This window comes from Rousettus aegyptiacus, unplaced genomic scaffold (assembly GCF_014176215.1).
Source record: "Rousettus aegyptiacus isolate mRouAeg1 unplaced genomic scaffold, mRouAeg1.p scaffold_m13_p_6, whole genome shotgun sequence".
Taxonomy (NCBI): Eukaryota; Metazoa; Chordata; class Mammalia; order Chiroptera; family Pteropodidae; genus Rousettus; species Rousettus aegyptiacus.
This window is the reverse complement of record NW_023416309.1, coordinates 115133566-115155638: the sequence shown is the minus strand read 5'-3', so window position 1 is coordinate 115155638 and position 22073 is coordinate 115133566. Positions and strand designations below refer to the sequence as shown.

The window sequence follows — 22073 nt, the reverse complement described above, 5'->3', positions numbered from 1 at the left end:
GAATGAGCTACACGGGGGGACCGTGCTCTGAGGCCACCGAAGATGTGGCGTGAGCAACCGCAGTGGCTGGGAGGGTGGAGGGCAGCATAACAGTCCACATGTGGGGAGACATGTGGGGGTGACATCGAAGAGGGGACTGGGCAGCAGGAGTGGCCAGAGCAGCCAGGGCGCTGAGCACAGACAGGCAGAGGGCTGGGCCCGCTGGCCCGAGGGATGGTGTTGACGTCCCTGCCGACACCTGTGACCGTGGGCGCCAAGCCAGAGTGCAGGGTGGCTGCTCCACCATCTGGCTCATAGGACTGGTGGGACACCGGTACCGACCACCACGATGCCGGTGGATGGGGCGGCTAAGTGGACACGTGACCTGTGGGGTGACTGCTGCCCGCCACCACGGGGAGACGCCAAGTGACCCTGAGTGCACTGCGGTGTCCCCCGGAGCGCGTGTGCGTGCCACGCCAGAGACTCGGCCCGCGGGTCTGGCGGGGAGCTGCGGCCCCGCGCAGGCACGGCACGGGCACGGGAGCTGGCAGGGGCTCCGGTCCCCACTCTGCCAGGCCTCCGCCCAGCTCCCACGGAAACTGTTCTTCTTTCCGAGGAGGGCTGAGCAGAAGGGGCACTTCGATGGGCCTGGCGCGCCCTCGTCCTTACCCCTCCCCTCCAGCTGACGGAGGCGGCACCGGGGCCCACGCCCTGCCGTGCGTGCCCAGCGGTCCGCACAGCCCGATCCGTCAGTGGCTCGCAGAGCCTTCCCCAGAGCACAAGGAGGAGCCACATCCACGCCGCTGGCCAGTCCTGCTCGGGGCCGCCGAGCCGAGGCTGCCACCACCGTCGGTCTGACACGGCCTGGAGCTCGCCGGGCCCACCTGCAGCCATTTATATTTGAATCTGCGTGTTGTGAGTGAGGCTGACCGGACAGGGGGGCCTGGCCCGGCGCTGGGGGCCTCGGCTCGCCCCCGTCTTGGCTCGCCCCCGTCTTGCCTCCCACCGCCCTCCCTCCCCCACACCGCGCGGTCCTTCCCAGGGCACCTGCGGAGTCTGGGAGGTCTGCACTTGCCTCTGCCGAAGAAAGCTCGGTACTAACGACAAACGAAGCGCCGCGGCAGCTGAGCAAGGCCGCGGAAGAAACGGAAAGCTTCTTCCTTTCTCAGCCCGCATTTCCACATCGTACGTCCCGGGACCCCACGCGCTACAGAGCTGGCCCTGGACCCTAAGACACCAGATGTCAGGGGACAGCGCACCTGCACAGGCAGACGTGCTTCTGTACCCACCGGCTAGGATGCCTGGGCTCAAGAAACACTCCTGACCCAATTTAGGAAGCCGGTGTTGGGTTTCCAGCAGCCCACATGAGAGCAGCTTCACCAGTGGCTGCCTGGAGCTTCTGAGGTTTCCTGTGGCTTGGAGAACTGTTTGTTTGTCTGGTGTGGATCTCCCACCGCTGTGCTGAAATCCCACTAACGAAGGTGCTGGAAAGAGCCGCCCTGTCCAACACTGTGTGTGGCCACTGCCGTCGGGACAGAGGCCCGCTCAGCAAGCGCCAGCCTGGGCCCGACGCCAGGCCGGGACGAGGGTGGCACTGAGCATCAGTGCAGCCGGCGGTGGCACCTTGTACCTCCAGAAGACCTGTAAAACGCGGACAAGTTCTACCGCTCAGTCACTCGGGACCTGTTCTAGACGACGGAGATGCCCCCGGGTGAGAGCGATAACCCCACCGGCGTCCCGCCAACGGGACGGCAGGCAGCGGGCCGAGCATGCGGCAGGCGCTCCACGAGAAGCCTCTGCCCCGGGCGGCACTGCTCGAGGGTCCCGCTCCCCCACACTGCCCCAAGAGCGGTGTGGGGAGGCAAAGCAGCCTCCCAGGACGGACACCTCGCCCGCCTCAACTGCCGACAGGAGCCGGGGGTGGTGCCCAGTGCCCCGCGCTACCGCCGGCGAGCAGCGGCCTCTGAACAGCTCCCCTGTACCCCTCTGCTGGAAAACTAAGCAGAGGTCACTATACAAACATTTACAATACACGAATAATTCACTAAGAATTGGAAAGGTGAGGAACAGAATGGGAGAAATATTCATGGTACAGAAATCTCACAAACAACGTGTGTTCAGGTTACACAAGGAACTCTTAAAATTCAGTAACACCACAAACCACCCACTAAAAATGGCCAAACAGGCCCTCCGGAGGGAAGATGTGGGAATGGCCAACGACCACGTGAGAAGATGCTCACTGCTGTTCGGCACCCAGTACACGCCCACAAGACAGCTAACAGATCGGCAAAGCCAAGTGGGACAAGGGTACCGAGCGACAGAACTCCTCCACACCGCGGGCCACGACACAAACAGCGCGGCTGTTTTGGAAAAGTCAGCTTCTCAGTACGCAGCCGCTCCGCCTCTCAGGCATTTGGGCACGAGAAAGGGGAGCGACTGTCCACACAAACTCTCATTCACCAGCGTTCACGGCACCGTGACTCGCGACCGTTCGTACTGGAAACCACCCGGGCGCCTAGCAACAGGTGAGCGGACCAGCCACTGGTGGCACGTCCAAACAAGAGACTCCTTCTCAGACACCGCTCAACGATCACAAGAATCCCAAACGAGCAACATGGATGAATCTCAAAAACGTGTTGATAACAAAAAGCCAGGACGAAGAGTAGACACAGCGTGATTCGATTCATAAGAAATCCCAGAAAAGATACAATCAGTCCGCGGTGACGGAAAGCGTGCCGGTGGTTGTCGGGGGCTTTTACAACGGGGCGATGAGGCGGGACGGAGGTTTGGGAGGTTAGGGTTTTGGTTACACAACTGTATTCATCTGTCGAAACTCTGAAAAGTACCCTTGCAGCAGCCTTGTTTTATCCTATGTAAAGTATACCCTAAAAAGGTTTAGTTGAAAAGAAAAAATCTTGCAACAATATACTTACCTGTAAAAACAGTACTTTGTCATATACTGTAAAGCAAAAAAAACAGCAACCAAATGGGGTGAGAAAAATGACCAGAAGCATATTTCCCCCTAAACTCTAAAAGTTCACGCAGGCCTCTTTCTGGGGAGCACACACGCGCTTTGGAGAACACGCACCTCTGCTTCACTTGTGAGGTTCCAAACACGAGGAATAGAGCGTCTAGGACCGTGTGGGTTTCTTCCCAGTTTTACTGAAGCGCAACCGGGACAGCGCGCGGTGTGAGTTTAAGGTACGCGAGCGAGGACATGGCATGTGTGCGTGCCGCAGGATGGATACTGTGACGAGGTCGGCTGACAGGCATGGCCTCACGGTCCCGACGGTGTGCACACGTGGCGAGAACCTGTAAGACCCGCTCTCAGCAACGCGGAGACTCACGGCGCCGTGCTGTTCTCCGGAGCTGCGGCCGAGCTGGACGCGAGGTCCCCGTTCCGGCCCGTCTTACAGCTGAAGCGTGGACCCTCTGACCACTCTCACCGTCCCCTCTCCTCGGTTGTGGCTTTCTGTCGCTACGAAGATACCTGTCACCTAGCAGTAAGCGAGGTCACTGTACTGAGCCCCTCACCGGAAGGTTACATTCCACACGTGTCTGACATCGAGGGAAGGCATTGCATTCTCAGGGCGCTTTGTAAAAATACTAATTTCCACTTAACGAGCAGGGAACAAAAGCACCCAGAAGGAGGTGCGAAGGCGAGCACCGCACACGCAGAGCCCCGCTTACCGAGCGAGCGGCTCGCTGAGGGGTCACCTGCTCAAGCGGCGGGAACGTCTTAAAACACAACGCCACGTGGCCAGTAGGGGCATGAAAAGATCCTCAGCCTCGCTGGTCATCGGAGAAATGCCGACTAAAACTGCAGGCCCTGCCACCGCTCCCTGCTAGGAAGCCTGCAGGGACGCGTGGAAACGCCAGCGTCGCCGGGTGTCGCTGTACGGAGCGTCCGAAGGGGCCGCAGCCCCGAAGGCCGACACGTGCCCGTCCCGGGATCCACGTGCACACCCAGCAGCACCGCCACGGCAATCTCAAGGGAGCTGTCGATGGGAAAAGTCTTCCGCCTTCAAAAATGGCCGTGAAACACCCCGAGCATCATCCATTCTAAATGTCCGAAATGAAACTCCCCAACTGTCCCTGTGGAACACCAAACGGCTGTACGTTCACGTTACCGGACACAGCAGTTCACGGCAATGAGAACAGATGATCCCCAGCTAAGTTCAAAACGAGGCCGATCTCCCAAACGGTGTGTTCGGCGAAGCCGCCGCCGCCACCTGAGGTTTGTGGGAGCCACGGACGCCCGGTCCAAAGCAAACAGAGCCACCTACGGCTGAGACCCCGGGATAGTGGTTCCGCGACCAGGAGGGCACAGGGAGCTTCTGGGGTGCTGACGACACGATGTCCCTGAGCTGGGGGCAGATGACGCCGCGGTTCTCATTACGCTTTAAATTCAGGATCTGGGGTTTCCCATGTGTGGGTGGCGCTGAAGGCAGAAACTACGTGCAGAGCGACAGGACTGAGGCCGGCCAGGGCAGCGCCGCGGAAGTGCGGTGACAGGCGCCGAACAGAGCGCCGCGTGGGAGGGAGGGGGAGGGCGGCCTGAGCCGTGCCCAGCGGGGCGGCGGAGCAGTTCCTCAGCTCAGAGGGGACTGAGGAGAGGCGAGCGGCCGGACGGGGAGCCGGTGCTCTGAGCTCCTGAGGCGGCCACCTGCCGGCGCCCCCACCCCCACGACGCTGGCCTGCGGGGGCCACCGAACGGGTCCGCAGCCCCTCACACGCAAATGCCACAGAGCGAACAGCTCCAAAAACCTGACCTGAAACCGGCCGGCAGCCGATGCTGACCTGGAAGGAGAAGGAGCTATTCATAGCCTTTAATTATCCCACTTAGAACACGCGCGTCTCTCGGCAGCGGCTCTCACGGCTCCCGTGTCAGGTCGGGAGGGGCCGGGAGGGTGCGGCAGCGCGCCGTGCCCCACTTTGCTCAGACCCCGAAACCCCGTGGGCTCTGGGGGTGGGGAGGGGGCTCTGTGTGTCCTGTCCTGCCTGCAGGGCCACGCGCGATGCCCTTCCCCAAGGATTTCTCCAAAAATATTCTAATTTGTTTAAGGGGAAAAGAGACGGCTTATCTCAAAAAGAACAAACCCCATAAGCCACTGGCCAGAGTAGAATATAATTAGCATTTTTGTTGTCGTTAATAGGCAATAAATGCACAGAGCATAATTAGGAAAGGCAACCCTCCTTCATTTTCAATAAAGGGGGGTGGAGCTTTCTTTGCCTGTGACCGCAATAAAAATCTTAGCTAACTAAATAATTTCTTTGTGATGAACCCGATTTTCCTCGCTAATCATAAAGTCAGAACTGAGGAATCGAGCCCCTGTCACTGTCCTGGACGGGGTCGGCTGGGGCGCCACGCAGCAGGCACACCCAACCGCAGCCACGCCACTTCCCGCCCCTCTTCCCGAGCACAAGGGCAGGCCTCGGACTTTGGAGGACTGGAGATTATTTTTAAATTCTCATTCCTGAGAGTTAAAAAGCAGTGACATTATCTATCGGTGGGCACAGCTGCCACAATATGTGGACACACCCTATTCAAGGAACAAGACGCAGCACTGCAACGCAAGATTAAACGTCCTGTGTCAAAAGCATAACGCAAAGAAACATCCACCGGCGTCACCGCCGCTCCTCAACCGGTTCCGTGTAACGCACCAGGCCGCCTCACAGCCCCGACCCCCCCCCCGCCCCCGGAGTGCGCTTCACTCGCTACAGAAGGTGTGTGACAAGCCTGAAGAGCAGGATAACCTAAAGCAGAGCAGTCGGCTTTTAGATGTCAACATTTTCTCAATGAACTGAAACAGATACCCACGATGGAATTTTTTTTTAAGAAGGAAAATGACCGTCAACCCACGATTAGCATCTTAGTGGGGTTTTAAACGCAGATACGCGTCAGGCATGCCACACACGCGCACTTACATTTCTACCCAAGGAATTACACCACACATACTGTGCTCTAACTTTTCCTGCTAAATATGGAAACTTCTATTTGGATAAAAATACACTTCAATGGCTACACAGCATTTCCTTAGGCAGAGAGTAATTTACATAATCTAAATGCCAAAATAGATTCATTAGTGCAATTAAAAAATCTATTTTAGCTTGACTTGTAGATTTTCCCATCCTCCAATTACTGGCTTCTTCTCAGCCTTGAGTAGAGCTCAGTGGTTAAAAACACCGGCATGGAGGCTCTACCATTCCCGAGCTACGCAACATTGCATCAACGCCTCCCAAGCCTCGACTCTCACCTGAGGCAGAGACAGGATCAACTCAGCAGAATCCAGAGCAAAGGAGAGCAGGAGGTGGGCCAGCCAGTGTGCCCCAACACAGCAGCTGCTGTCCATCTACAGGGAAGAATGTCAGCCACCCCACTGGTGAGCAGTAACGGTCAAAAACATAGCAATACTTAAAAACTCCTGTAATAACTCAAATGCACAATTATTTCTCACTTGGTGTTAAAGCAAACATCTGTCCTAAGATTGCAGGTATTAGAAAACATTTCTTTAACAATGTCACTAGTATGGTCTTGGCTTTTTTCCTGAGGGATTTTAAGGAAAATGAAATCACCTCTTCAGTAAAAGACCACTGAAGAATTTCATATTTCCTGACTCAAAGTATAGATGCTCACAAATTGAGAATAACCAAGACAGACTCACTGAGAATGAATGAGAGTCTGACTTTCATGTTATTTATCCCTCAAGGTAACTGAGAAACTTTTTCATATGCTATCTTACTTTTAAAAAATGGGACAATAAATTTGTTTTTATTCGAACATTGTCATATCACTAAATTCAAGAAAGTGAATGCTGCTATTTCATACTCAGTGAAAGATCAGAATTAAAAGAATTTAGATTTTCACTCAAGAGGACTGGTCATCATCAGGAGTGACATCTGCCAAGTGGCTCGGCAGGAAGCCCTAAGCTCTCATTCCCCTCCCCCTGCACCCCTCATCACAAACCTTGGAAAACAAGCAGACTGTCAGAAACATTTTGTGAAAACTCTGACAAGCAGTCAGAGAAGTCTCTAACCACCAGGTGCTGAACTGGGAAAGAGGGACCACGGACAGGTAGGGAAGTTCCGATTCTGCTGCCTGGCCACCCACTCCGGCAGGGCAGCAGCTGGCCTTGGCCTCGAGGCACACGTGGTCTTCCGGGGGTAGCAGCTCCAGCTGCCAGCGTGGGACTGTTTCCCTGGGTCGAGGGGGCAGAGCAGACCCCATTCACAGCTCGCTACGTGTCTGCTCTAACCTGCCAGGGGCTACCCGGGAGGCTGCCACAGGCACTCCTCTGCTCCGCCTACCTCAGAGCTCAGGCTGGAGAAACATGAAAACACTGCAAGAGAATTAACAACCCTCAGATCCTGTGGCACAAGATGAAAGTCCAACCGTACAATACACTGCCTCAGGCAAAAGCTGGGGAGAGTCGCACTGGGAAATTAGGCCGTTCGAAAGTAACTGGGCATACTGGGAAATTCTGAAAGCCATACCCATGACCATGTAAGACGCACGCTCTTTCATGAGGAGACCCGAGGTTCCACCGTGGGCTGATCCCCAGGCAGAGCCAGCCTGATCAGGAGCCGAAGGCAGGCCCAGGCGCAGAGCTAGCTTGCAAGGACTGGGCGATGGGAGAGCTCCTGATGTTCAAGGAAGCCTGTCAAACACCAGTGAACACAGCTTTGCAACGGGACGTCAGAGATCACACCGTCCAGGAGCACAGTCCTTGCAACGAGAGTCTGGGAAAGTCACCAGGCAAAAAGGGCTCCTACAGCTTCAACGAATAACAGCTGACCCTAGGGAAGGAGGAGAATCTGATTTCCAGAGCTATTACACTATAATAGTCAAATGTCCAGTTTTCAAAAACAGCAAAATCATATAAAGGTGCGCACACGTGCACACACACACACACACACACACAACAGGAAAGTATGACTCAAAGAAACAAAATAAACAAAAACCATCTCTGAGAAAGGTGAGACACGGGACTTGCTAGACGAAGTCTTTAGAACTGTGTTAAATATACTCGAATAGCTAAAGGAAAACACGAAGAACTAAAAGAAATCAGGAAAATGATATGTGAACAAAACAGGAATATAAAGAGAAATAAATTATAAGGAACAAGACAGAAATCCTGGGGCTAAAAAGTACAATATCTAAAATGTAAAGTTTACCAGAAGGGTCCAACAGAACACGTGAGCAGGCAGAAGAAAGAATAAGCGAACTTAAAGATAAGAACTGAAATCATCAAGTCTGAGGAGCAGAAAGATAAAGAGTGAAGAGTGAATAAGCCTGATGGACACCTGAGACATCAAGCAGACTAACGTACATGTCACGAGTCCCAGAGTAAGAAGAGGGGAAGGGGAAGGAAGCATATTTGAAAAAATAATGGCTGAAAAATCTCCGCAATCTGATGAACCTACAAATCCAAGAAGCTCAACAAACTCCAAGTAGGATAAACTCAAGGGCCCCATGCTGAAACATGATAATCGAACCGCTGAAAGACAGAGAGAATCTTGAAAGCCGCAGAAGAGAAGTAACTTATTGCAAAGAACTCTCAATAAGGTTAACTGCCGATTTTTTCACTGGAAGCCACAGAGGCCAGAAGACAGTGAAATGACATTCAAAGTGCTAAAAGAAAAAAAAAAATGTCAACCAAGAATTATACCTCGCAAAACTGCCCTTCAAAAATGAGGACAAAATTATGACATTCCTCAATTAGAAAAGCGGAGGCAACCCATTACCTCTAGATCTGCCCTATGAGAAGGTGAAGGGAGTCTTTCAGATAGAAATGAAAGGTCTACCAACAGTCCCTCAAAGCCACATGAAGAAATAAAGACCTCCGGTGAAGATAAACACGTGAGAGAATATAAATGTGTTTATCTGCCACAGTGTAGAAGGAGGTTAACTTGTGACGACAGCACAGAAAGGAGCGGGAGGATGTAGAAAGCAGTTTTGTATGTTTTTAAAGTCGATACCAATTCAAAATAGATTGTTTTACACTTAGGGTGTTAAGTGTATTCCCCATGGCAACCAAAGACACGCTATTAAAACACACACGCAAAAGGAAAGGAGCAGAGAAGCAAAAACGGTTCGTACACACACACACACTCAGCTAGGGAGGAAATGAGGGACAAAAAAGCTTATGACAAAAGGAAAACAGCCAAATGGCAGACGTCCTTATCAGCAACTACCTTAAATGTAAAAGGATTAAACTCTGCTATCAAAATACTTGAGACAAAAATATTTCAGTTTTTTTCTTTAAAGAAAGAATATTAACATACATTCAACAACTCTCCTGTGTCAGGCAAAGGCCACCCACACAAGCACCCGGCATCCAGTCGATTCAGTAAGGACCCTGAGGTGAAGGGATTAAGCAGCACGGTCCCGAGAGAGCCCTTCCCTGCCCTCCGTCAAGGCAGCCTGGTGAGCACAGTCCCCGCTCTCAGCTCGTCCTCGACCGCCCCCAAGTGGAGAGGTTTGTGGAGAGTCACACACAGGAGAGAACAATGAGCAACCTCAGTGAAGCCCCTGGGAGTCCAGAGAATGAAGAGGGAACCTAGGATCGACCTCATGCCTACTGGACGCCAGGAGCTGAGACACGCTCGACCAGCCTCTGTCGAGCTCCACCTCTACCTACAGACGTGCGATGACGTGAAAAGGCTTGACTGGCCGCCCAAAGGTCATCGGTAGACAAGTCAGGAGGCAGTTCCAGTGGCCTGGGGCGCCCCCGATAACTACAACCAAGGCTAGTAAGACTATACTTTGAATGAACAACGGCATGTGTATAGAAGTCATTCATTTAGCACATAAAAGTGGCCAATTAATTGCCATTTCCAAAATGCTAAAGTCATTTTTAAAAAACTATTTATAAAAGCAAAGCTCTTCTCATTAGAGAGACACAGGAAGAGAAAGCCTAAACATTGAATGCCTGGTTCCTGGGAACCCACAGATGTTACCAAGAACATAGATATTTCTCAGAACTGTAACTAACCAATAGTCTGTATCAACGAGAAAATGCACATCCTGAAAAACAACTTTTAAGAGTAAACAAAATAAAAGATCGATGGAAAATAGAGTATTATGGGGGGGAACTATTTTTAACTAGCAGTTTGGTAACAATGCAGAAGAGGAGACAGGAAGGGGAAGCCGACGCTGTCAAGCCGCGAGTCACCCATGTGCATCAGGACGGGGGGTGGGGGCAGAGGCTAGTCAGACCACCCTGTTAGGGACAAGCACAGGCTCCCGATGGGCAATCCCAGGGAAGTCTCCCGGACCTCCGCAATAACCCTCGGCCAGAAGGACCACAGGAGCCAGCCCTGCCTCCAGGCCAAGGCATGAGGCCGCAGGAGCCGGGGTCTGTGCACTGTCTGTGGGAGAAGCACGACGGGCAGAGACACGAGCACCCCCAGACTCAGCCTGCCCTGCAGGAGCGAGGCGAGAGCGAAGGGCACTGCGCCGTCTGCCTCGCTCCCGGGACCGAGCTGCAGCGGCCACCAGCAGCCCGACAGCGGTTGTCCTCAGGACGTTATTCCCAGCACATCTCCGACATTTCTACTCAACTACGGGAAGTTCTGTTCCGTGTACCCAGGCTTCCCCCACTCCCTATCCATTTATCAGTCATATTTAACTTTAATACAAAAACAAAACGATAGTCTACCATCAACATAAACAAGAAAAAATGGGGCGAACTGTAGAATCAAAGAGTGCGCTTACCTTTACTCATAACGGTTTCCTTTGGTGCAGCATCTACCAAACCCGAACGTGGAGCCTACATCGAACAAACGTACCGACTGGCATGCGAGTCCACTCACGACTCGGTACCACTCAAAGCCACCATGGGCTGCAGTCCCAGGAAGTGTACGACCTGAGGAGGAACCAGCCCGGCCCAGCGAACACCCGGGCACCACAGTGTGAGGCGAGCGGCGCTCCGCCACACGTGTGGCCAAGCCCAGGAGCCCGGGCAAAGCGGGGACACAAGACTCGGGGAGGAATGAGAGCGGACAGTTCACACTGGAGCCACACCGTGCAGCCTGCCACACGCCTGGGCTGTACGGTCCAGCCCGCTGCTCCTGAGCAGCCGGCCTGAGTGCAGTAAGCACCTGTGGCACACGGTAAGTGCTCATGTATCTAAACATAGAAAAGTACAGTAAAAATCCAGCAGAAAGGAGAAGAAACAGTACTCCTGCACAGGCCACTTACCAGGAACGGAACCTGTAGGGCTGGAAGCTGCTCTGGGTGGCTCAGTGAGCTGAGGGTGACTGGACATGACAGCCTAGGACACGTTTGTGCCGGACTTTACACAAACTGCACACTTTCAATAATAAAGTAACATTAGCTTATTACAACATTTTTACTTTCTAAACTTCTAAATTTTTCTAAACTTTCTGACTCTTAATTACTTAGCTTAAAATACAAATGTTAAATAGTTATATAAAAATATTTTTCTTTTAATATCCTAATTCTATAAGCTTTTTCCCATTTTAAAATTTATTTTTTACTTTTAAAACTGTTTTATTGAAAACTAAGACACAAACACACACCGTCGCCTGGGCCAGGACAGCGCCAGGGCACCAACATCACTGTCTCCCACCTTCAGATCTGTCCCGCTGGAAGGTCACAGGGGCAAAACACCGAGGGGCTGTCATCTCCTGTGCTGGCACTGCCTTCTTCTGGAACACCTCCCAAAGGACCTGCCTGAGGCTCTTCTTGAGGAGGGGTCACTCTTTCCAGAAACACCTCCATGGTGGTTGGTTTGGTCCATGTCTCTTTTTCATCACAGACGTGCTCGGGAGCAGATAATGCACCGTGAACATTTCTAATGATGAAAACGGCCGGTGTTGGGGTCCACGTGTTCAAACTTTCAAAGGAGCTTGCTGAGGTCTGCGAAGCTTTTGCTGAACCCTTCCCTGTGCTTTTTCCTGGGGCGTCTTCTTTTTCTCCTCCCGCAGTCTCCGTCTCCCTCGCCTCTTCTCAGCTGTGCACTCCTGCTCCCGTTCCAACAGCTCCTCGTGGGTCGGTCCCTCAGGAGCCCCACCAGGAGCCCTGTCACGTCCTCCTCGTCCACACCCAGCTGACGCCATTTGCCGTCACAACCACAGTCGTAGTGATTTCTGCAGCCTCCTCATCCTTGACAAATTCTTTGAAGTCATGGATGAACCTCTTGCGTGTCTCCTCTCAGGAGCCGGCCGTACACTCCCTGGTGACATCAGCACCAGCACAGCTCCGAATGCAGGCGCAGATGTCGTGACCCTTCCGGAGCTGCATCAGTGTTTCCCTGGTGTCCTCCTCTGCTGCAGCGATGGCCGGGGCCAAGGTCCTCTGCAGGCTGCAGGCCTTAGAGGCTGCTGACTCCTTGATCCACCAGCTGGACCTCAGAGGGGGTGTTTAGAGGGAGAAACACGAGTCTGATATCAGGATGAAGCTCACCAATAAAAAGAGGATGTCCCAGGAGCATTACCAACAATCAGCAAAATCTTGAAAAATATCTTATTCCCCAAATAGCGCTTCTCCATGTTGCTGACATAGCAATTCAGGAGGGCTTCTTGGAAGAGGAGCTGGGTCACCCATGACTTCTGACCACTCCAGTAGTTCACTGGCAGGGTGTGCTTACTGAAGTGCTTGAAGGCCCTGGGCTTCTCGCTGTGCCAGATCACAAAGTTTAAACCGTAGCCTGCAGCACTGCCTCCAGGCGAGACGCTTATCCTGTCTTTAAAAGCCCTGACCCCGGGCACTGACGTGGCCTCCGTGTGGATGAAAGTCCTTCCAGATTTCTGCTTCCAGAACAGGGGGGTTTCGCCCGTATAGAATGTTTTCTCTGGCCAGCCACTTCCCTCCACCATAAGCTGATCTAGTGTTTACGAAAATTCTTCAGCTGCCTGCACCTCAGCACCCACAGACGGGCCACTCACTCTCACACTGTGTAGTGAAAAACAATTCTCGAATTGTTTGAACCCAGAGATGGCAGTAAATGAAAAACGGTAGTCGGGTCCAGGCTTTTCTTTCAGCGTCGCCCCCAAACTTTATGCTTTGGTCATGGTGCTGTGTCTGGCGTTCAATCTAGGTCCTTGCAAGAGTCTCCACGTCTGATACCGGCCCTTCTTGACCTTTTTTTTTTACAATATTTATTTACTTATTTATTCACCTATTTGGTGAGGCAACCCTTGGTTGACCTCACAGATTGCAAGGACCTTGTCAGCTTACAATCCCTTATTTTTGACGCCTCCAGCACCTGGTCTTCCTAGGCGGTCTCCCATCAAGTACTAACCGGGCCCGACCCTGCTTAGCCTCCGAGAGCAGACAGGATCGGGCGCATCTGGGATGGCATGGCCGTAGACCCCTTCTTGAATTTGTTAGTCTCGTTGTTTTCAACGAAGCAACAGCTTCCACCACTTTGTTCTTGTTCAAGATCTTGCTATAGTGGAATGGGACATGCCTGACTGGCGAGCAAAGACCGTAATAAACAAAAGTACACCAAGTGAAATCAAACACAAGAGAAAGCGATGCCCTCATGAGAGGCGGCAGGCAGGCGCCGCGGAGCCAGTGGGACACGTCCCGCCGCGTCCCCGCAGTCCTCCGTGGCGGGAAGGGCGGGCTCTGGGAAAGCAGTGAGCCTGGCGCAGCCGCGGCGCAGACCGGAGACGCGGAGGTTCGTTGTCCTCGCCACACTGTGCCCCGCACGGCCGGAGGGGCCGTGTCTGCGGGACGGGCAGCGCTGCCTCGGCCACGCCAGCGCCCCCACCGACGCGCAAGGCACGTGCCGCACTACGATGCCGTGGCGGCTACGCGTCACTAGGAGACAGGAAGTTTTCAGCCGTCACAACTTTGCGGGACCACTGCCATGTGTGCTGTCCGCGGTCTGTCAATGACCGGAACGCCTGGGGGTACATGACTGTTTCAGCGACAAAAACTGCAATAAAACAGCAGCTGGCAGCAGTCTTCAACCACGTGGTTGTGGGGACACCAATGTCACACTCCCTGACACCAGCAGTCCATTTTCCAGGAAAACCAAGACTGTGAAAACTGGAACGATGCCACCAGAACTACTGTCTTTTTTCCCATCGACTGTAACTGTTTTCGGAGACACTGTCTTGAGCTCACGAAAGCCGGAGGCGCTGCTGGGTGCACCAGGCCACACGAGGCCACTCCTGACGCGCCGAAGCCTGTCTCCTCATGGCCGGGGAAGGTCCGGGGCTGTGTTCAGGGCCTTTCGAAGCGGCAGAGGGAGTGATTGCACACCAAGCCTGCCCACCTCGAGCTCCACATTAGAAAGGCGCTTGGCGCTGGCTTTGAAGCAAATGCTTTGGTCACGTAAGGCTGTAATTGGACCACCCACTGGGCGCAGACTGCCGGCCGGCTGTTGTCCAGCTGTTATCGACTGCTAGACTGCTGTGCTCCCCGGGGGCCTCCACCACCCCGCCACTGCCGTTTGGGGCTGGATCTCTCACTGTCGTGGGGGGCTGTCCTGTGCAATGTAGGGTTCCTGGCAGCATCCCTGCCCCGGCCCACTAGGTGTCGGGAGCATCCCCTCCCTGTTGCTTTGACCCAACACGTCTCCAGGTCTGGCTAGATGTCACTGCAGAGATGGCGCCCGGTGACAACCACTGCTCTACGGAAGGCCTCGCTTGACATCGTCCATAAGTTCGGCCAACTGCAAGCGAAACGATGTAGACGAACCCGGAGGTACCGCAGGGTAAGTGACACAAAGCAGTTACGTTGCGATGGCATCTCACCAACGCCACGACCAACGGCACCTGAGCGCTTGCTGTTCTGATGCGTCTCACTGAGGGAGATGCACAGGCTTCTGCAAAAGCCAAATGTCTAAGCTCCCTGTGGATTCTCGGTGGGGCCCCTTCCCTGCTCCCATGGCAGAGGCTGACACCCGACACCAAACGCGCATCAAGAAGCTGCCGCGCACTGGAACGGCAGCTTTCTGGCCCTGCCCACGGCCACCTCCCGGGACAACACAACACCGTGTCACGGCGCTCACGCCGCTTCAAGTCACGGAAACGGCAACGTGCGCCGAGTGTTGGGCTTCGTTAGCAAATTCAAAACGCTCTTTAAAAACTGGGATCAGAAAAGTGTGGGAGCTGACTTACCGCAGTACCGTTAAGACTGTAAACCATCCCAAAACCCAAACATAAGAGCAGCAGCTGCACTAAAACGTTAAACAGATAAGAATGATATCCAAAATGATCACTGCTTTCATTAAAAGCTTCCTTATTTTAGAAACCCTTTTCCTTGTTTTCCAAAAAAAAAAAAACTTTCTCCGTAGCAAAGCAAGGATTGTTGCACTTTCACAATAAAAACTCTGCTGTTACTACACCAGCCTCACCTTCTGGAACATTTCCACCGATTATGCACGAAGCTATCCTGTGCTTCTGCAACTGTGCATCCAGCTGGGACCAGCTGGGAAGTGGGGGACCGTAAATGGAGGAGACACGTCGGACTAGAATCCTGTCACGCGACGATCAGCACACATGAGAGTGGTCACATCACAGTAACATACTAAATCAGCAGCCAAGGGACACGTGTATTCTGGGCACACACCAAGTGACGGTGGCTCTGTGACATCTCCAGGGAACTCAAACACAGGCGGGACCTGGTCCCCCCCAGGAAGAGCAGCAGGGGAGAGAGCTGAGTGAGGTGAGCTACAGCACGAGGTGAGGAGTGGGGAATGTCTTGTGTCCCCCCTCCCTAGCTGACAGCAGAAGAAACCCCAACTCCTAGGGCCCTGAGCACCTGTGCCCACCTGGGGGCCTGCAGGGGAACCCGGCTTCAGGTCCTCTCTGCCTTCCAGACAGAAACCGTGGCCCATGTTTCAGAAGTTTATGCGGCTCACTGCTCTTCAATAAAAAGTAGTTTAAAAAAGGAAACTGGCATACTGTGACCTGGCCAGTTCTGCGACTGAGCATCAGTGAACAAGCGCCCTTCAAATCAGAGCCTGTGCTGACTGTGCCCAAGACAGGGACACTTCCCTTCCCCTGGACCAGAATGTCTGTAGTGAAGCTGAGACGTCACAACAGAGCCTTTGGAAGGGAGGGGCACCCCCAGATGGACCTCTCCGGGCCTGGCCTGCTGGGTGACACCGACGAGTCCCATGGCCTGTCTACCTGTAGGGCCTGGCGGGGAGGGCCAACTTCTCTGGCAGAAGGAACTGCCACTCCAGGAGGCCCCCAACTGATTTACTGCACACAGGTGCAAACGTGGCATTCTCAGCAAGGTGGGGAGGGGAGCCCTTGGGGACACTGTGATGGACAAAACACACGCGGCCCCTGATGTCTAGCACGGGCACAGGCACGGCGCTGCGCCATGGACATCACACGGTTATCTCCATGTTACAATGACAGAGCTAAAACTTGGACAACCAAAGTGGCAGGGCCAGCATCCCGATCCCGCCGCAGTCCGTCCGCTTGGGCCCTTCCTCGCCACCTCCTGTCTAACACCGCTGGTTGGCTCACGACTGACCCCTGCAGGTGACGAGTGCAGTCACAGAGGCTTGCTTCTCAAAATGTTAGACATTCAAATTTAAAGTCTGAACCTGGTCTTCAACTACTCATTAAGGAACATGAACATGAACATGAACAAGCTGAGTTTTACCACCGGAAGAACTACTAAACAGGAGGCAAAGTAGAAGCATGCTGCTTGCAGAGTTATTTTTAACTTGGTAACGATTATGCTAAAACAGTTGCACTGTGTTCCCAATGTCCGTGTATCAGTGATAAAATGTATCTCAATTTGCCAAATGAATGCATACTGTAGCTTTTAAAGAAAAACAGTGTTCATTAAAGCAATTCATTTGTACACTGAGCATCTTTCTAAGTGCACAGCACCTCTGCCACGCACATCTGCCATGATACGTCGCCCACTCCTGGGTCCTGGAGCCCTGCCATCCTGGACCCCAGATCTCAGCTCTGCTTACAAGCTCACTGGAGTCTTGGGTCATAAAATGAAGGTGTTCTGGCCAAACCCTACAGCCATGGAACAAGGAAACTAGCCACAGACACAGAGAGCAAGCTGATGGCTGCCAAAAGGAAGAGGGAGGTGGCGGGATGTGCCAAAAAAGTGTTTTAAGTGAATGGGGAAAAAAAAAGAAAAAAAAGAAAACACGCCAGGCCTCACTCATGGCTCTGCCTGGGTCTTCAAACGACACCCCACTCCACCTCCTCCTCCCGGGAACTCTGTCCTCCCTGCCTCGTCTGCGTCCCCTCTTCAGGCCAACTGGGCCTGGGCAGCACGTCTCAGCGGTTCCTCCACTCACTTGGGTTTCCACCCCTCCTAACCCTAATCTCACCTCCGCCCCCCTAAAATACCCACCCAACCCCAGCACTTTCCACCACCACGCTCTCCCCCCTCCTCCTCCAACTGGCCGGCCGCTGCAGGTCGCTGGCCCACCCTGCAGGCTGCTCCTCTCTTGGCAGTCCCATCTTACTATCCCCCTTCTTCCTGGGACTGCTCTTCTCTGGGAATCTCGGTTCTGTCCCACCCCATTTCTGAGCAGGACTCAGTCACTTTGAGTTTGAGTTCCTTCAGTTTTTAGGAGTCTCCACCTGGAAAGCTCCAGAAGCCACTGTCTGCTGGCTTCTCCAGTCCTCACCTCAGAGGATGCTCTGAGAAAGTCTTCAAATATGACATTACCAAACTTAACCTGCAAGTTAAAACATGCCACATAAAAAGAAGGTGTCACTGTGTCAGTGATAGGCAGTAAATTTAGCACAGAAATACGGCCACTTTTCTAAACAAATGCAATTACTGTTGCATGTTTGAAGCAATAATAAATTTAACTTGTTCCATTTGTTTGGCTAATATTGTAGAATCTTACCGATCAAAAATATTACCAAATTCACTCGACATTTCAAAAATTAAACAACTCTTAAGAGTCGCTTATTTTTATTTATAAATTATACTGAGTTTACTACTATGGTAACAAGAGCTACAACAACACACCCAGACATTCCTGCTGGAAAGACCTTGCTACAACCCTTCCTGCTTGCTCAGAGCCGAGACCAGACCCTCAGACAAACGAGGAGCCTGTGCTCAAAGGGCACATTCTTCGTTCTGTCGCTGACCAGTGAGGACGCTCCCAACCAGACCCAGGCACACCTCGTGCTCCTCAACTCGCCCCACCGTCCCTTCCGCCTGAATTCCACCTTCTCCAGCACCAGGCTGCCAGCCCAGCCACACCTGGAAGGCCACTTCAACCTGCCACTTGCAGAAGTCCCGCCCAGGTGGCCCAGGGGTCCCCCATATCCACTCCACAGACCGACCCGCCAGTCCTGACAATGCCTGCACCTCCAGCCACGTCAGATGCTCCTGGAAAGGAAAAAGTTGCATTTCTGTACACATGGCCCTGCATACTTGGCCAAAAATCAAGGATTTGAGAAAATCGCTTACTTTCTAAAAAAGCCACAGGCCCTGGCACTCTTGTACATGTTCAGCACCCCCACACACATATACTGGTTCCTGCTGGGCACGGGGCTCATCAACCACTGTGGAAACTGCATATCTTTCCCAAACCATTCACCCAAAATGCTCATGACTATGGGATCACAGTCCTCATCTTTCTCTGTTCTCCTCAAATGAGCACGTCACTCAGTATTTACAAAAATGATGAACCACACTTTAAGCCTAACCTACTTATGTACTCTCCCAAACACTCTGCATGTAGAATTTTAATGTTAACTACAAAATGTAAATTCATTTTAAAGTTAAAATTGGAATAAAATCATTGTCATTCAAATAACAGCAAACACGGGTTGTCATATTTACTCTATAGTGATTATCAATTCAAGAGGCAAATCTGAAATAAGCAATATTTTATCTCTACATCATTGCTCTACAGTGCCTGTGCTTTTAAACTTATACAATTTGACTTTTTAACTTAAAAAGAACTTTTGACATAAAGCTGAATTTTAATTAAAAAAATTTTTAAAACAATCTGTCCACATTTGGCTAGTACCAATCGTCTTTACAGTTTATTCCGTTAACCTATTATCTGTCACCATCCTACGCTAAACACTTGGAAATAATGACTTACAGAAGGGGTGGCGCTTCCAAGTCCTGCTAGTCATCCACCTATCTTATGATGTAAAAATGCCACAATTCCTTCTGTGGAAAAAACAAACAAACAAAACACTCCCCTCTGTCAGTACAGGCCAAGGTTCCCAGGCCCTTAGGGAGTCCAGGGCGCATGGCGGCCTCGGAGGCCCCAGACTCTTCCGTGGGCACGAGCTGGGGGGAGGTCTGAGGCCCAGCCTCCACCCCACTGCCTCCCTCACTCTCTTCTTCAAGGATCACTCTACCCCTGAAGCAGTGTAAATTCCACTCCCTCACCAAAAAGTCGACTTGCATGTCAACACAAATGATCTCGGGTAAATGGTTATGAGAATTTCATTTAAAAACCTCAAAATCCTCGGTGGGAGGATATATCATTTGGTGTGACATCAAGTTATTTGCAAACAACAAACTATCGTATTAAAAGGCCCCTACCGCCGATTTTATGCCGTCTGCAGTACAAGCACACATAGGCTGCGTTTTGGACTAAAACACTCATCAGTGTTTAAGGAACGGACTTTCCAGGCTGTCTAAGCAGCCGCACAGCACACAGCACGTACAAAAACCAAGGAATTGAGGAAAACTCTGAGCAGCACCTCCAACACCTAAAAGCAGATAACAACCCGCCTGCGGGCCAGGGCTCCACTCGCCAGGATTAGCGAGGCGCGGCGAGGGGCCAGCAGCGTCACTGGACAGTCGCGGCCGCGTCACACGGCAGCCTCCACCGGCCGCCTGCGGCGGGACTGGCGGCTGCCCGCGAGGCTCACTCGCCGCACGCGCCCCGCGCCTCCTGACATCCTCAAGGGTCAGCTGACTCCGAAACAAAGTTACGCGGAGTATCCAGCTTTCCCGAAATTTTAAGGTTTTGGACCAAGACTTAAAAATGTCTTATGTCTGAAGTTTTCAATTTCTCAGCTACCAAAAATAGGAAGGGGCGAAAGGAGTCCTTGCAGCTTCGACAACGCTCTTGGAATGACTGACTACTGCAAACGGGCAGGACACGCAGGAAGCCGGCGACGACCCATTGTCACCAGGTGTAACGCGCGGATGTTCGTGCGGGGCGGCTCCGCCGACGGGAGCGTAACCAGCGCTCGGCACCACGTCCGCGCCGGGCGCGAGACGCGCGCGAGCTGCGGGGCGCGCGGACGCGGGGCCCGGACCCACGTGCACCGCGCCCCCGCCCCCGGCCTTGGGGTGGGCGTGGGGGACTCCGGCAAGGCCCGCGGTCCGCGCCGGGGCGTGGGGCCACAGACTGGGTGGCGTCCGGGCCGCGCACGGCCGGGGTCGGGGCGCCGGCCTGGGGGCCCCCGGGGCGCGCCGGGGCCGCGGGCCGCACTCACACGCGCGGCAGCTGCAGCGGCGGCGCCCCGCGCCGCTGGAACACGCCGTCCACGAACACGCCGTTCTTGCCCAGGCAGCGCAGGTAGAAGTCGCCGCCGGCGTCGGGCCCGGGCTGCGCCGAGGGCTCGGGGGCCGCCCCGCCATGGCCGCCGCCCGGGGGCGTGAAGATCTCCAGGTGGCGCCGCGAGATGAAGCTCGAGTGGCCCATGCTCACGTCCACCGAGCCCTGAGACGAGTTGCGGCCGATGGTCACCGAGCGCTTCTTCATCAGGTACTCGAACTCGCGGCCCTCGAGGCGCGCCACGGCCCAGCCGCCCGGCGGAGAGCCGCCGCCCGCGCCGCCGCCGGCCCCGCCGCCCGCGGGAGGCCCGCCCGCGCCCGGGAGCGCCGCGGCCGCCGCCATGGGCCTGCGCGGGCCGGCGCCTTCCGCCGCCGCCGCCGCCACGGAGCTGAGGCCCAGCGAGGCCGCCGGCCGGCGAGCGACGAGCGGCGGCGAGGGGCGGGCCACGCGCGGCGCGCGCGAGCGGCGCCGGGCGCGCTGACGGACGGCCGCGCCCGCCTATTAGGGCGACGCACGGCAGTGGGGCTACCGGCCGCCAGCCAATGGCGAGGCACGCCGGCCCGCGCCCGCACGTCCGGCCGCGGCGCCCGGCGCAGGCGCGGCTCCGAGCGCCGTGGAAAGCCCGGGGCGGAGCGAAGCCGGCGCGGAGCAGCGGCGCGGAGCGCGGCCGGGCGGGGGCGGAGGCGGGGGTCGGTCAAGGTCGGCGCGGGCGGCGGGGCCCGTGACGCGCGTCCCGGGGGGCGGCGGCTCGGCCGTCGGGCCGCACGAGCCCGCAGCCTGGGAGCTGGACCTGCCCGCGCTGAGCACCTGGCACCGCCAGGCTCAGCACTGTCGGTTTCCACCGCCGTGAAACGGTTACGCGGTGCCGCGGGCGTCAAGGGCGGCACGGGCTCAGTGTTTCGTAATGGGCGGAAACTCCGCGGACGCGCTGCGACCCGCAGCGCAGCACCTACAGCCCGGCCAGCGGGCGCCCTCCGCGCGAAACGCGCCTCGCGTTGAGACGCGCCGGGTCAGCATCCGAGAGCCGTGCGGCTTGCAAAACGCGAACGACCGGGGAAGGTCAGTCCCAGCAGTGGCAGCGTGGGCTCCCAGGGGTCGTCGCAAAACCTGAACTGCAACGAACTGCACCTTTCAGCCTTGGCTACAGGAGGCACCGAGGACCATGCGGTCCACAGGAGGGACTGTCGTGAGGACCACGAGGAGCTTTCACACTTCTGCGACGCGCAGCTGGGCGACAGGACTGGGGACCAGCCCAGTGTTCTCTCATTTGCTGATAACAGTGAAGAACAATTAGAACTAAAAGACGTAGCTTAGGTACAGAAGTCCCGTGTGAGTGGAAGGACCTGAGAGGAAGCTGGGCCTCCACGGAGCAGCGTCTGGGGCAGGAGCTGCTGAACGGAGCCCCCGGCGGGAGGCGGTTGGGGCAGCGTGCGTGCGTGCGTGCGTGCGTGCGTAAAATCTCGTTCTAAAAGAAATGGAAGTTAATGTCTCCTCTGCATGTAACATTTACATGAATGAATTGCCATAAATGTGTTTGCAATTATAGTACTAATTCCTAGGGGTTCAAACTGCTTTGAACCACAAGAATAGCAGAACATCCTAATCAGAAAAAAAATACAGTAGTTTCATGAAACACTC

At 54.3% G+C, this 22073-nt stretch overlaps 1 protein-coding gene and 1 pseudogene across 3 annotated transcripts in view; both read right to left on the bottom strand.

Annotated features, from left to right (window-relative positions):
* FOXK2 (forkhead box K2) overlaps positions 1-20792 on the bottom strand; it is a 43385-nt gene extending 22593 nt beyond the window's left edge. For all 3 annotated transcript variants that reach the window (XM_016132952.2, XM_016132953.2, XM_036222692.1), the window contains exon 1: positions 20374-20792. In XM_016132952.2, the coding sequence (XP_015988438.2) occupies positions 20374-20777 (404 nt within the window). In that variant the 5' untranslated portion in view covers positions 20778-20792. The remainder of the gene's footprint in view (positions 1-20373) is intronic.
* On the bottom strand, positions 13200-13317 carry LOC118604892 (annotated as a pseudogene).
* Positions 20793-22073: the final 1281 nt, after the last annotated feature.